The sequence below is a fragment of the Canis aureus genome, chromosome 9, assembly GCF_053574225.1.
Source record: "Canis aureus isolate CA01 chromosome 9, VMU_Caureus_v.1.0, whole genome shotgun sequence".
NCBI lineage: Eukaryota > Metazoa > Chordata > Mammalia > Carnivora > Canidae > Canis > Canis aureus.
Genome location: NC_135619.1, coordinates 64,320,580 through 64,336,365, shown reverse-complemented (window position 1 = coordinate 64,336,365; position 15,786 = coordinate 64,320,580). Strand labels below are relative to the sequence as shown.

General features: G+C 40.8%; 1 protein-coding gene across 24 annotated transcripts in view; it reads left to right on the top strand.

Moving 5' to 3' along the window:
• Positions 1-15,786, top strand: part of EFCAB11 (EF-hand calcium binding domain 11) — a 148,143-nt gene that overhangs the window by 33,540 nt on the left and 98,817 nt on the right. For 4 of the 24 annotated variants that reach the window (XR_013386727.1, XR_013386730.1, XR_013386729.1 and 1 more), the window contains exon 6: positions 4,918-5,195. The exons of 19 other annotated variants lie outside the window; for them this stretch is intronic. Coding sequence is in view for 1 of the 5 variants with exons in the window: in XM_077910321.1 (XP_077766447.1) it covers positions 4,918-4,945 (28 nt within the window). In the remaining 4 variants the exon portion in view is untranslated. Of the gene's footprint in view, positions 1-4,917; positions 5,610-15,786 lie in introns of those variants that run through there. One more of the 24 variants, XM_077910321.1, reaches the window with a different exon arrangement.

The following is a 15,786-nucleotide window of genomic DNA, read 5'->3' as shown; positions in this document are numbered from 1 at the left end:
AGTGGCCTTGGTAGTTGGACCTGCTCCTTGCCAATCTGACCTAAAGCGAGCTGACCATTTGCCGCCTTTCTCCAGTGTGTCTACCTCCTCCCCAGAACACACATACCACAAAAATTTCACTCTCCCTCTCCCATCAAGTGTAATGTCTGAAAGATTTGTGAACTCGTGTGTCTACCTTCCTGAATCCCATTACTTAGATCCCTTGTATTCCATATTGGACCACATTCTCAGTTCAGGCAGAAACTGCTGTGTCTACTTGATAAAAGTGTTTGGACTACCTGAATCCATCTTCTGTACATAGTTCCCCAGCTCTGATCCTATGTAATTCCAGAATGCTTTCCTTATGCTCAGGTTTAGGATAGCTGTCACTCAAGTCACGTCATACCCTTATTGCCATCCGGGAGAACTTTCTCTCATCTATCTTTGATTTCCTCTTTCAGGGACAGCAAATTGTTGGCATGAGTGCCATCAGCATCTTTTCCTGTACCTAAAGCTTGCATGCCTCTGAGGGGCTTCAGAATTCGCAGCATCACACCCCAAGCCAGTTCATTAGCATTGTCACACATGATCAGATCGACTTGTTGTCTGTCATCGTTGTACCAAACCTTTCCCTCTGCTCTGCATGTGAGCTTGCCTTCTGCTTCAAGGACAGGGTCCTGGCTTCTGCCCGGATTTTCTTTGCTGCTTCCTCTTCACCCCCAAAAGTTCTCAATTTTCTTTCAATTCTAGTTGTAAGGAACAGGATCTATTATTTTTTTCTTCCTCTCTTTTGTTCTGATATCATCCTCTCCTTGTTTTCTGATCTAAGACCTTTCTCTGTCAGCCATTTCCTCTCCTGTTTATAACTTCCATCACTGTCTACAGACATACCTAATCCTCCAGCCTAGAAAACTGCTCTCCCAACCCAAGTCCCTCCAGGTAGCCCCCCCATTCTTTTTCTCAGGTTTCATTCTTGTCACCTTCTCCAGGTGTTGAACACCCCACCCGGGAGCTCTGTCCTTGATGCTCACACCCCTTCCCCCAACCTTCCTAGCATTGTATCATTCAGTGCCACTGATGGCAGTTCCCTGCTAGTGTAATCTTACTGAATCCATGCAGTGATCCTACGCATTAGCTTTTTGTTACTCATACCCACTCTACAGGTAAAGCTGAGCTCCTCTATTGCTAATTTCAAGCCACAGTAGATGTAATTCTCAATTACTGTATCCTTTGGTTAAAGAAGAAAACTGACGTAGAAAACCGACAAATAATAAAAACATTTTATTTGATGACAGTCACACTGACCTTGTTAATGGTCATGTGTCTTTCTTACACCTCAAAATTGTATCTTTTGATTTAAGAATACCACTGCCTAATAATGGTAGACTGAGTTTACGGTTAAAATAAAACATCTGAACACCTTTAGCATTAAGTATCATTCAGAAGTTATGTTAAAGAACCGATGTGGAAACAAAATTAAAGTTAAAAAATATATTTCTCAACCCAAGTCAATGTTATTTTTAAGATTTCTTGTAATCCATTCATGACTTTGAATAGAAATCTTCTCTGCTTTGGAGATGGCATATTGAGTGAGGCTCAACCCAGGGATAGTAGAGGGCAGTAGAAGAGGCACACTGTTATTCCCTTTTTGCAGAAACCTAACTGTGTTTGATGGAGAGGTGTTCAATGAATATATGAATGAATGAATAAATAAAAGGACAGGAATAGAATGAAGCTGATCAAAGTTTATATCTTCAAATTATGTGTTAAATTGAGTAGAGCATCTGCTGGTTCTTCATTTTATCTGGGATTATTACAGATTGTCTTCTTTACAGGACTTTCAATTGCAGATTTAGATGCAGAGGGCTTAAAAAATATGAATTTGACTACACATTTGTATAGAGATTTAAACTGCTATCATCAGAAAATTATTACAGTAGTTTTAAACTCTATCAGAAAGCTTTTAATGGAACGCTGCCATCATAGTCAAATTCATTTAATTGGTTAGAACCTTCTTTTTCTTTCTCTCTTGTACATTGCCTAGTAGAATAATAGATAAGTTTTTGTAGTGACTAAATTTGTTATAATGTTGGTGCCATTCATTCTACAGGTTACAAGTTGGTCATGACAACAAGTGGCTGGATGTACTTTTCATGGACAACTTATATTCACAAATTGGTGGTTTTGGAGAAATCCTCAGACTTAGTTCTTCAGGGCTATTTCTTTTTACTGACTGATTCATTGTACAGAGATGAGATTTGAACTGTTAAATGCTCAGTTGTGCTGTGTGTATGTTTCCTGGCACCCATGGCTAGATGTGTTTCAGTTAAACAAGAAGGAAAGATAAATGATGGTATGTACTTGCATGTCAGATGGCAGCATCCATCTTTGAGTCAGGAATCTTGGTGGAAAACTCAAAAGTCTTTATTTTATTTTATTATTTTTTTAACAATTTTATTATTTTTTTTTTATTCATGAGAGACAGAGAGAGGCAGAGACCTAGGCAGAGGGAGAAGCAGGCTCCATGCAGGGAGCCCGATGTGGGACTCGATCCTGGGTGTCCAGGATCAGACCCTGGGCTGAATGAAGGCAGGCGCTAAAGCCCTGAGCCACCCAGGGATCCCATCTCAAAAGTCTTTAAATGTGAAATTACCTCCTCAATCATTTTTATTCCTAATTAAATTAATGTTTGATATTAACACAATAGGCTTGTGTGGTATTCAGTACCATTTTGTGTTCTTTCTCTTTTAGTTTCTGATTTTCATTGTAATTCTTAGTCTTTGTTTTTTGGGGGCAAGCTTATGGTTTAATAAATCAAATTAGCTTTCGTGGGTAGATTTAGTTTTCTCTAATGACTTCCTAACCAAAGTATACCTTCTTATGTGAACAAGCCAAAGTGTATTACTATTTATTTGACTGACAAGGAAAGGCATTTCTGATTTTATTTAGTAGCTGAAGTAAATTACCACAAATTAAATGTGAAATAAATGTATGGTCCTCTCTTAATGAACCAAGCCGGTTGAGAGACAAACAAAACTTGCAGTAGATCTCTTTAACCAGTTGGTGGTGCTAAAAACTCTGATAAGAAACTAATTGAAAAGAGGAGGTTAAGCCAGAGCCTTGCTTGATAAATGTCATTTTATTAGTTTTTGAAAAATTAGTATCAAAAATATATGCCCAGATTATTACATCTTCTCAGCTTAGGAACCAAACCAAATCTCTTCACTAGGCAGCAGAGTACATTCCTAGTAAACTCCTGTAAAGATCTCATTGGCTCCCATAGTGTTCACATATTGGAAATTACATGGTTGTGTAACGTCTGGCTCCATCCTGGAAATAGCCTTTAGCCTGTCGTCTGGGGAATTGAAGTCTGGGCGATAATGTATGCTAGAGTAGTGTACCTGGTTCAATTTATGATCTGAATTTAGATTTAAGAAATACTGTATAGTAGTATTTTTTACATATTTATTTATTTGAGAGAGAGAACGTATGCACACATGCAAGAGCACGGGGAGGAGTAAAGGGAGAGAGAGACAAGCAGATTCTGCACTGAGCGCAGAGCCCAGCGTGTGGGGCTCAATCCCAGGACCCTGAGATCATGACCTGAGCTGAAACCACGAGTCAGACACTTAACTAGCTGAGCCACCCAGGCACCCCTGATTACTACTGTTTTTACCATTAGTGTGCTTTTTAAGGGCTAGGTTTGTTTAACTCTTTTTTAAAAAATTTTTTAGATTTTTTAAAATTTTTATTTATTTATGATAGTCACAGAGAGAGAGAGAGGCAGAGACACAGGCAGAGGGAAAAGCAGGCTCCATGCACCGGGAGCCTGACGTGGGATTCGATCCCGGGTCTCTAGGATCTCGCCCTGGGCCAAAGGCAGGCGCTAAACCGCTGCGCCACCCAGGGATCCCTGTTTAACTCTTTTTAACCCCTTAATTTTTTAGTGCCAAAGAAGCCCAGTAGAGCAATAGTCTGTTTCTTGACTGTGTCTTGAGATTCAGTCAGAAGCACAGAAAGGCCTTGGGGTCAGGGAGAGTGATTGTAATTTTGCTATACATTTCATAATTGTCATCCTGTAGTCACTTACAGGACTACAGCTCAGCTTTCCCAGCTTGTAAACACGGATAATAACATCTTTTCCCCAGAGTTGGCATAAGCATTAACTGAGATAAGGAGTGCTCCTTGGGTGTCATTTCCCTTGCTACTATCATTGGAGGCAGAGGCTGGGACTGAGTCCTTTTGAGCCTCTGCTCTACCCCCAGATTTAGTCAAGCCTGAGGACGGGAGGTCCTCTTTATGTCTGATTATGCCTCATGCTTTGCTAATGAAAATATATTTCTAGGTTGTGAAGTTCCATGAGGATTTTGTAGACTCGCAAACTCACAGAAGAGATATTCAGATAGTTTATCTGGTCTTCAGATACTTGCCTCTATATCCTCGTGATATTTATCTGTAGGTCGGTCTGCTTAAACATTGAAGACTGAGGAAGGCAATAAAAGATTGCTAAAAGGTGTAGCAAAGGTGTGCCTCAGAGTTGGCTTACCTGTTCATGTATTTGTTTCACAAACTCTTACTGAGCATTACTGTTACAAAGATGAACCCCAGAAGACAGCTGTAGACTTCAAGAAGCAGGATGCTTCCTGCTTGGCAGGAACTGATAGGCAGCCCTTATCTATATAACAGGAAGATTATTTAAATTTAAGTATTCTTTATAATGTTACAAAAATCAGTTATAGGATTGTAAAATTTCTAAAACTTTTTAAAACTCTGGTGATGAAATTTGTTAATTTTTCCACAGCATAATATGTGTTTGGAAGGTTGACACCGGTTGGCAGATGCTTCACTATGATGATAAAGTCATAAAACACAATTAATAATATGGCTGTCAATATATATATATATATATATTTTTTTTTTTTTTTATTTTTTTTTTAGGAATGGCAGAGCTGACATCTTTGGTTAGATCTCCTTGATTTGGATCTTTAAGATACAGACAGAATCGTGGCCTCGGATGACAGTAGAGGCTTCAGAAATCACATACACCATCTCTCTCCTAGCTGAGAAAATGGAGGTCAATGAACTTAACAGCTTCCTCAAGGTTACACAGACCTGGATCAAAACTCAGGTCTCCTGACTCCCAGTTCAACACCAGCACATTATTTAGCTGCCCTAACATCTACACGAGAAGCCATTTTCCGTGGAAACAAAAGCAGGTGTGTGTTTGTTCAGCCTCTCTAAGCTTCCCTACGAAACCCAGAGCATCATCTCTACCCAATTATCAGAATGAAAACTTTGTATCCAAGACAGTTAATTAAGATGCTCCCACATACATTTCGGAGCAGAGCTGAGGGGAGGGGCAGAGAGGCACCCAGCACACGGTTCTCAGAGCACACAGGTGCCCATGTCTGCTACCCCTACTGAAGCACCCCTACCGAGGCAGACCAGGTTTTCCTTTGCAGGCTGCCTCGCCTGCTCTGCTTCTCGTCTCTTGCTAGATGAATGACATCCTATGCCGCAGGTGTATTAGTAATTTCTGAGTTTGTTCCCCACTAAAAATGACCTCATTGTTTTTGTGCTTCTTTTCCATACTTATACAGTAACAGGAAAATAAACCAGCTCTGAGTACAGCCCACAGCAGAAATCTTGTGCTCTTTATGCAAGTTTGATTTATAGACGTGTACTGCAGAGCGGAGTGACTATGAAACATTCATCTTCCCATTGCTAGTTGCCATGGAAATCAAGTACACAGAGCAGTGTCATTCCAGTCCTGGTGATGCCTGCAGTAGTTTATCCCTTTGTTGTTCTTGTTTCTTAAGCAACTGCCTCGCATTCTTTCATCATTACAATTAATCATGCACACAAGTTTTTATCTTTCATCTCAAATAGAAAGTACTAAAAATGTCTGACAAAAATAGGGAGAATTTAAATATTCTTGTGGCTTTAAATATGCATTTGTGATTTTCCCCCTCAGTCCCATTGGAAAATAGGTCATGTAGAAAAAAAAAAGCACATATTAATGTACAGAAATTTCAATCAAGAGAGCAATAGAGAAATCTGAGCAAAAAGCAATGCTACGCTCAGGAAATCTTAAGGAGCTTCAGACTCTCAGGCCTCCCAGTGCTTGGAATGAAATAAGTCTGCATTTTGGGTAATGCCAACCAAAAACAGCCCCTGAGCTATATATTATCAACTCTCTTTTTGTTTTGTTAGTCTCCTTATGGATTTGAACAACCTGAATATTTGCTGGATAGGTTACAGTCAATTTTAAAGAGTAGGGAGGCTTCTTTCTTTAAAGACTAATAAAGTTCAAGATTTTTTTTTCAGAGTAGGTAAAAGGAATTCTGTTTAATCTTCCTTATTTTTTGTCTCAGTGTCACCTAGCTTAGTTCATAGTACATACCAAGCCAACAATAAGTGTTTACCAATTATCTGCCTTCTTTTAATGGACTTCTGGCCAGGTCTGTTGGTTAAGAGCATGTTTGGAATAACTGCTTCTTTGCTTATTGGTTGGGAGACCTTTGAGAAATATTTCAGTTTAGCTTGGTTCTTTTATCTGTAAAGTGACCAGCTATAAAATTAGGATAATAAGATGTAGAAAGGGTTGATTCATGCAAAACACCTAGCTCTATGCCTGACACAATACGAATGGTCAGGCAGGGAGACCATGGTAGTGGTGGTGATGGCTGTACCTAGGATTACTGCTCTTACTACTTACTATGACTACTCTAGGCCCGAGCTGAGCTCTAACCCAGGAAGTGAGACTTCCTTCATCTACCTTGATTTCAGCTCCAAAGCCCAGGACTCTGTCTTTAGGGTCCAAGTTCACAGGTGATTGCCATTGCTTTCACTTGGGCTGCACGGACTCACTTCATCTTAACACTTTGGATTTTGGTCAAGACATATTGACAGTGGCCCTTTTATCTACAAATTGGGAAGATAAGGCTATCCTCAGAGTTGCACATTTCTGTGACCTCATTTGTTCTAAAGGGCTCTGTTGGGATGCATAAGGAGGAAGTGGGCTGCCTGCTTCTGTGTTGCTTAGGGGAAGGTTCTAGTGCTTGTCTAGAGCGCCCAAAATACTCTGTGACCTGCACATCTCTACCCCAGTGCTCCCGTGGTGCTCTGTGTTGGCTGCAACCCTCCTTTGGCCCTCTGGAATTGAAGTTTTCTGAACTGGTGGCAGACACATTCTTTGTTGAAATTCACTCTCCTTGGCAGTCTTCCAGGGCACACGGCAATGCCTATTTATTTGATTTAGCTTTTGTTTGGTTAGCCTTATATTTGGTCTGTTTTGCTTTGTGCAGTTCTTTTTCTCTTCAAATTTCCATGTTTCGATTCCTTGGACCTCATTTCTATTTATTTTGCTAGCTGGCTTCATAACATTGCTAAAAATCGTTTGCTTTAAGCTATCACAAAATGAGTAGTCTTAGATTAATTTGTCTTTTCTCCCCCAAGCCTGATCTATAACATGTGAAGTAGGTGTACTTTCGTTAATGATTAAAACAAAATAGCCTTTATGGTTTCCCCTTTGCCACTTCCTAACAATACTATCCCATGGTGACCCAGGTTCTCTTTATTTAGCTCATGGTTATTTCCTGTCCCCTGGTCGGTAGGTTCGTATCAATGCTAAAGAAGAGATTGTAGTGTAACTTTTCTGAATTCTTGTGTTCTACCTCAAGGTCAGGGTGCTCTTCCTGCTTCTCCCTACAAGTTAAAAGCTCTAAAAGTCAGACTCTCATGTCTTCCAAGTGAAGCTCTCAACACTCAAAGTGACATGAGTACTCAGTAGACCTCTATATTTTTGTGACTGCATTGGACACAGTTTGTATAACTTTCAAATGACTGAAATTTAGACCCTCTGTGGATTCTTGGTAACGTTTCCAAATCCTCCCTGGATGCCTGACCGTATGTATGGTCCTCACCTTATACTTGGTGTGGAATGTGCAATCCTGTCTTTTTCTTGCCCAGAGTCACTTGAGAAGATGTCTCTGCCCTGTGCACATTTGTCCTCGGGCTTATATCTTTTCCTGTTTGGGGGAAATAACTATGTGTTAGCACCTTCTGCACTGCAGACACTAGGAATATATGAAAGAAAACAAGACAAATCCTACCCTGCCCTCCAGGAGCTAATAGTCCAATTGGGGAGAATAGGTAGTTAGCATCCAAGATGGTTAATCCTGAAAGATGACTGCAAAGCATTGTGGGAAGGTACAGGATGCTTAATGTGGCTGGGGAGCCGGCATGAGGCCGACTTCAGAGGAAACAACAGCCAGTGTGAGACCTGAAGGATGACCATAGGCAGGCAGAGACAGAGTGCGTCTCACAGAGTGCATCTGCAGAGGTTAGCAGGAGAGCATGGCAGTTCCAACAAAGTCCCTCCATGTAGCTGGTCTGCTGTTGAATATACTTGCTTTCATTTGTCTGGGTGGGTGGGTGGGGCCAGAAGGATAAATACAGAGTGATAAGACTGGAGAGGCAGACATGGGCCAGATTGTGTAAGGCCTTGTAATGTTCAGGAAGTTTGAACTTTAAGTTATTTTAAGTTAGGGAAGTGACTTGATCAGGTTTGTCATTTATTTCATCTCTCCTATTGCCGAGTAGAGAATGGATTACACTGTGGCAAGAGTAGCCTCTATCTGGGTTGAACCCAGGGACCCCTTCCCAAGCTCACCTTCTGCTTAACAACAGCACTACGTGTCCTGCTCAGCATCTAGTTTCTTGGGTTTTCCTGATTAGTGCGAAGTCTTGCCCCAAACTCTGCCTTCTCCTAAGCTTCTGGCTGGCTCTTGCTCTAAAATAACTGTACCATCTGGGATACTCACTAGATTCCCCTTGCTGTCATTGCCCAGATAGTCCATGGCTTTGCCTGTCGGCTTAGATCCCCTGAGATTTGGAGGCCAGCTTAGATTAACCTGAGCTCCCTTGACTCATGAAACCCATTGTAGTTCACACACTTGGCCCTCCCTGCACTGCCAGGCCAGGTCAGACTTAACCTGAGAGAATTCCTCTGACCTCACATTCCACTAGCAGTTGAATATTCCAGATATTCCATACTGATTCCCAATGCACTCCCATAGGACTATAAATGAAGGAAGAGGGATTGAAATAAGATAAAATGAACTAGCCAGTTGACTTTTGAGAAAGTTACTTAACTTCTATGTGCCTCAGCATCTCCTCTGTAAAATACGGATATTAGAGAACCTACATCACTGAGTCGTTCAGGGAATTATGTGAGTGAATACATGTGAGAGCACTATGCCTGGCCCCTGGTAGGCCCTTACTGTTTATTAATGTTTTATTTTATTTATTTTTTTAAAAGATTTTTGAATATTCATGAAAGACAGAGGCAGAGATATAGACGGGGGAGAAGCAGGCTCCCCGCAGGGAGCCCAATGTGAGACTCGATCCTGGACCCTAGGATCACGCCCTGAGCCAAAGGCAGATGCTTAACCACCTAGCCAACCAGGGGTCCCTGTTTATTGATGTTTTAATGAAGGTGTCTAGAAAGACACCTCTCTCTAAAGAGAGACAGGAGGACGTAAAAGGTTTTTCACTTTAGGAATGAGTTGCCACAGCCAAATGGGCATTAATCTTGAAAGGTCTACTCCTCCTCTGCACTGTGGATAATGGAGAGATGACAGTAACACTACGTTCTTTCCAGTCGGGTACTGACCGAGTTGACTTCGTTTCAAACCTGAGGTTTTTTTGTTTTTTTTTTTAAAGATTTATTTATTTATGATAGACATAGAGAGGCAGAGACACAGGAGGAGGGAGAAGCAGGCCCATGCCGGGAGCCTGACGTGGGACTCGATCCCAGGACTCCAAGATCACGCCCTGGGCTGAAGGCAGGTGCTAAACCACTGAGCCTTGAAATCTTTATATTTCAAATTATCTTTATATTTCATAAATTGTGCTCTAGTCCAGAAAGCAGGCAATGATGTTTGGGCCTCCCAGGACCAGCCTCTCCTCCTTCATGACAGTGGTAATAACAGCTACTAGTTGATCAGGCACTAGATGACAACTCTGTCTCTCTATTGATTTATTAAACAAATGCTAGCTGAGTGAGTGCCACGTACAGGACTCTAAGGAGGGGCCCCCGGGTGGCTCAGTGGTTGAGCATCTGCCTTTGGCTCAGGGCATGATCCCGGGGTCCTGGGATCGAGGTCCGCATCAGGGAGCCTGCTTCTCCCTCTGCCTATTTCTCTGCCTCTCTCTGTGTGTCTCTCAGGAATACATAAATAAAATACATATTTTTTTAAAAAGGCACTAAGGAGGGTATCAAGTTGGAGCAAATCGGACAGGGATAGCCTTTCCCAGAGTGACCATAGGATCCAGCAGAAAGTGGTACCTACTGTAGAAGCACAAAGAGCTGAGGGGATTTGAGTCCAGCCTGGGCCATCCAGGAATTTAGCGACTGAATTAGGATTTGAAAAACCCTGGGTGGAAAGGCATCCAGAGAGAGAGAGAGAAGGCACAGAACAGGAGTGGATAAAGGAGAAGAGTGGGGATTGGAGCAAGAGAGAGGGCAGTCAGTGGTCATGGGGGAGTGGTAACAACTGTGGGCGCACATCAGGTGCCTCTTGCATACCAGGTCTGTCCTGTTCCACGTGATTTCCTTGTGTATCATTCCTTTGATCCTCACAGCAGCCCTGTGAGGTGGCGACTCTTATTACCCCCATTTTAGAGATGAGGAAACTAAGAGGCAGAGCTGCTGAGTGCCTTGGCGAAGATCACATGAACCGATAGAAATTGGCTCTGCCGCAGACTGTCTGACCCCAGCTTGGCAGCACAGATAAGCACATCCATCATGCAAGCGAGAACCTTTGTCTTTCCCTTTTATATCTCTCCCCATGTGCACCCTTGAAAGGGATTTGGAATCTCTTTATCAATCAGCTCTACCACAGTTTACAGATTTTTGAAGGAATCGTTTTATTTAAGGGCTTTTTCCATTTCAATTTCAATAGAATAAAGATCTGGACAGCATATAAATTTTCACGGTCAAAAATAGAGCTATATAATCTATGGCTATAACCCTTTTCATAGACCCAAGGCTGTGGATATATGAAAACACTTTAGCTGAATTGTACACCCTTTTTTGAAAAACTCCCTGATTTCTGACAATTTGGTCATAAAACCTTTTGATAAAAATATAAAAAACCTCATACTGCCAAACTGTAAAATGTGACTGTGTTAATGGCCAAAAAAAAAAAAATCTATATTTTACATGGTCACAACTGCTTAAATATCGTAATGGGAAACATTTATGGCTTACATAATTGAAGTCCACATTTCTCAACCTTTTGTTAGACCTTCAGACAAATCACAGAATTGACTGGTATGAGTTTCTCCATTACTCTGTCTTCACCACGGTGGGGTGGTGGGATATGTACCAGGCTGTTGGTCAGTGGTTCAGGCTTGACTTCATATTGTAGGAAACTGATTCAGCACATCTGCTAACCTCCCTGGACTTCAATTTTCCCTCCTTCTAGCTTTAAATACCTCTTTAAAATGGTTCTCCATTTTCATACCTTTTATTTGCTTACTCTTTGAAGAAAACCATGAGTGATAGTACGGTGTCTAATGGCAAGAAATGAAGAAAAAACCAAATAATTCACATGTCCTTATCATCAAATATCACCAGTTTCAGCATTCTTTAACAAATGTTTATTAAGCAATTACTATGTACATGATAAATATGTGTTTCGCTGCCCAGGATTACCAATAATTCCCCTGTTAAATTCTCTAATTTACTTGGGATTTACCTTTTCTATTTCCCCACCACTCATATCTACATTATTACTATAGGATCTTATACTCATTATTTAATCTTATTTTCTTATATCCCAAACAAACAGAGCCAAACAGAAACCTCTCATCCCAAAGGGATCCTTGGTATGTTGCAAATAATTATTAAATCATGCTCTTTCAATTTTTTCAGTGTAAAGAAGCCCCATTTAAACCTACTGGGCTATGCTTCCTAGGAAAAACCATAGCTGTCAAATGCTCACATCTAATCCGGATGGGTCAGCTGACATACTAGTTTTAATGGTTTGTGGTGATGAATTTGTCATAGAATCGGAGCCTTCTCTGGGTTATAAATTGCTCAGACTCAAATGCTATGGAAAATTTACAAGGACTGCCATTAGAATAGAATGTTTTAAATTACCTCAGTTGTACTGGAGGAGAAAAAAAAAAAAACCCTGATTAGAGCTGTAGCAGATAATCATAAGTTCACAGTATCAAAAAAAAAAAAAAAAGTTTTTGGACTGTTTGTCAAATAATAAACCAGATAATGGCAAAAGTACCTGTCATATTTTGAGTGCCCAGCATTGCCATGATTTTGTTCAGTCCTCACAATAGCCTAATGAGTTGTACACACACATTATGATTCCTATTTTCCAGATAAGAAAACTGAGCTTAGAGATGTTAGATAATGTTCCCAAAGTCACACAGTTAATAAATAGCTGGAAGTGTTCTAAGTTGCTTGTTATCACCTTCCGTTCATGATATTTAAAGTGAGAGTCATCATCTTTGTCCTCAAGTCAGCTCTTTCCTTTCTATTTCTGTCAGTGATACCATGATTTTCCCAGATTCATTCTTGCAGTCATCATTGATTGTTCCTTTTCTGTCCTTGCACTAAATTTATTCCATCTCCGGTCCCTTTGCTTGTGCACTTTCTGCTGTCAGCCCTCTTGCCATCCCCTTAGTGCAGGTGTCCAGGCCCCCTGCCTAAGTGTACATGCTAAAAGCCAGACCTTAACTCGGCATTCAAGGCCGACCACCTCTGCCCACTCTCCTTGGGTTCTTCTAACTTCCTTCTTGATGAGCTATTACCTTCACCCCATCATGCACACGAAGACTCCTTTCTGGGATGTCCCCTCCTTTGCACCCTGGTCTGTGAGCCCTGCCCCTTCCTCAGGATGGGGTCGGGTCCCCTCCTCTGTCACGCATTCTGATCCATCTATTCCTCAGTGACCATCTCCTCTTCTCAGTGCTCGTGACAGGAGTTTCTGTATCTCATTGTGCATGAAGCGTGTGCCACCTGCCTTGCACTGCCGTACAGCTCTTCCTGCATGTGATCTGCCTCTCTGTCAGCAGTGCTCAGGCGTGGGGTCTAGACCCCTCATGAATATCTGGAACATTACGCCCAGAAATGTGAGTTTCTATGCCCCATGTGCATGTATGAGGAGAGGAGTCTTTATGGTAACATTGAATTTGCTGGGTTAAGAATGCTCCCATTAATCCCCCAGAGATTATTCAGACACCCACTGCATAGGAAAAGGACCAAATGTGTGTATGTGCCGGCTGGGTGTTTGTAAAGATGGCCTTAACAACTCGCCCACCTTTGTTGGCACACCCCTTCTCAGGGTACCTTGGCTCTCCTCCCATCAAGACCTAGGGTTTTTCTCCACTGTCTGAATCTGAGCTGACCCTGTGACTTAATTTGACCAAAGGGTGTAGCAAAACCTAGCAAATCACCAAACCTGAGGGTGATGGTGGGAATCACTGCCCACCCTCAAAGGATCCCATTTGAAGCCGTGCCTTTTGCCCCATCAGCCACTTAGGTTTTGTCCCATTGTGCACACGCAGATGGGGTTTGAGATGCTGCTTGAATGACAGTGCATTTTGAAGTTCTGTATTTCTATAGAAATGGCCTTAAATGTAGATAAGAAATTGTGATTAGGGACACCTGGGTGGCCCAGTGGTTGAGCATCTGCCTTGGGCTCAGGGTATGATCCCGGGGTCCTGGGATCCAGTCCTGCATCAGGCTCCCCACGAGGAGCCTACTTCTCCTTCTGCCTGTGTCTCTGCCTCTCTCTCTGTCTCTCATGAATAAATAAAAATCTTAAAAAAAAAGAAATTGTGATTATTTACACACCCTAATACTATAATTGTATGTTGTCTCTTTATAATTTCCTAAACGTAATCCAAAGCTAACAGTGATTTTTAAAAATGCTTATATTTTCACAAGACTAAGTTTAAAAAAAACAAAACCCTACGTTCTTAGTTTTCAAACACCTGGAATTTTCCGTCCCCTCTCTCCTGCTCATTATATAGAAATAAGCTCTCTGTTTTTGCCAAATAGCAAAACAGCCTTTATTTGACAGTGTGTGTTTTACTTTGGTGCTACTGTTGAATCCTACTAACATTTTCTTTCATGGAAAATGACCATTTCTTCCAAGAGTATATGATTGGTTTTTTTCAAATGCATGAAGTTTTAAAAATGAAACTTCATTTCAGGCAGAATGATCTTTGGTTTTATATGAAAATGGAATATTTTTTAAGGTTCTGTGGCTGATCATCATTTTAAAACCTATTAGTTGTAACAGGCCAGCTTGACAAATGAGACGTTTTAAATTTAACTTAGACAAAATACCTCATGATAGATTCTGAAACTAGGCCAGGAGAACTATGTTTAAATGATTCTTGAATTTGTTTTTTAAGGGATAGTTTTCTCCTTTAAATGTGTGTTCAGTAAAACACAGTTATTCAAATTCTGGTAGACATGTAGGAGCGCCAGCCAGATTCATGCATAACGCAGACGTGGCATTGTTCGTGGGGCTTTCACTCCTAATGACTGACCTAATGTGTTGTGTCTCCTTTTTCTGGCTGAGAGAAGGAATCCCATTTTATAAGCATTTTATTCAGTAATGTGTTCATATTGCTTTTTACCTCATACTATTTCTCAGATCGCAAGAATACTTGTGACATATTGAGATAGTTCATATTGCTAGAAGAGTACAAGGTAATTTGGATAGAAAATACGTAATGTAATAGCTTTAGTCACAGAATATAATTAAATTAGTGCCTAGTGTAAAAATAGTGAAAGGATTTATTTTTAGTTTTTAATGAATCAGATGAATGTGATTAAAATATGTAAATTAAATAACAGCATTCATTTCCATGCTCTTCTCTGTAGCATCAGCTCTCTCGAATACATATTGTAAGGAGTTCATTTTCTTCTCCCCTACCCCCTTTTTCAGTAAACCCAGTATTCAAGACGGTGAGTTTGATAAAGTAGGGAATGCATTTGTTACACGCTTCGAAGCCTTAAAGCAGAGGGGTTGTAAATTGGGCAGGCATGTATTCATTCATCCGTTCAGTAAATGATTATTCAGTACCTACTGTGCACCTAGGCTCTTTTGGGGTGCTTGGGGGTAGAGCCATGAGCAAGGCAAACAAGGTCCCTGCTCTCAAGGAATTCACAGTCTATTCGTAAGAAGACAACTGAGCAAACAAGTTAACTTCAGACAGGAATAACATGCTATAAAGAAGGTAAAATACTACAAGAGAGAATGATTGATGCTGTATTCATGGATTCTGTAGTTTGTTATGTCATTATATGATTGTATTTTATTACATCATAGCGTATTCTGTCTTTTATTATATCTCTCTATATATTTATATTAATCATTTTTGTAGCCACCTGTAAGGTTATAAACCTTGTAAAAAGAGATGAAAGGATAAAAAAAAAGATGTTAAGAGTCCTCAAGATGTGTAGGTTTTCTGAGCATTCCCAGTTTACAAAGTCACACTAATGGGCTGTCGTGTCCTTTTCTGTATCCTCACCATCCTGCTGCATTTGTTTCTAATTATCAGTAAAGTTCAGTTCAACAGATATTCTGAGTCCATGCTGGGCACGAGAAACTGTTGAGTCCACTGGGCTGTTACAGACGAATGTGGCAGAAAATGGGATATACTTGGATGGGAAAGCAACTTTCCTGGACTGTATCTATCATTTCAATCCGTGGTCAGCTACCTCTTCTAATATCTTATTTATCCTTAGGTTACAAATCACAAAAT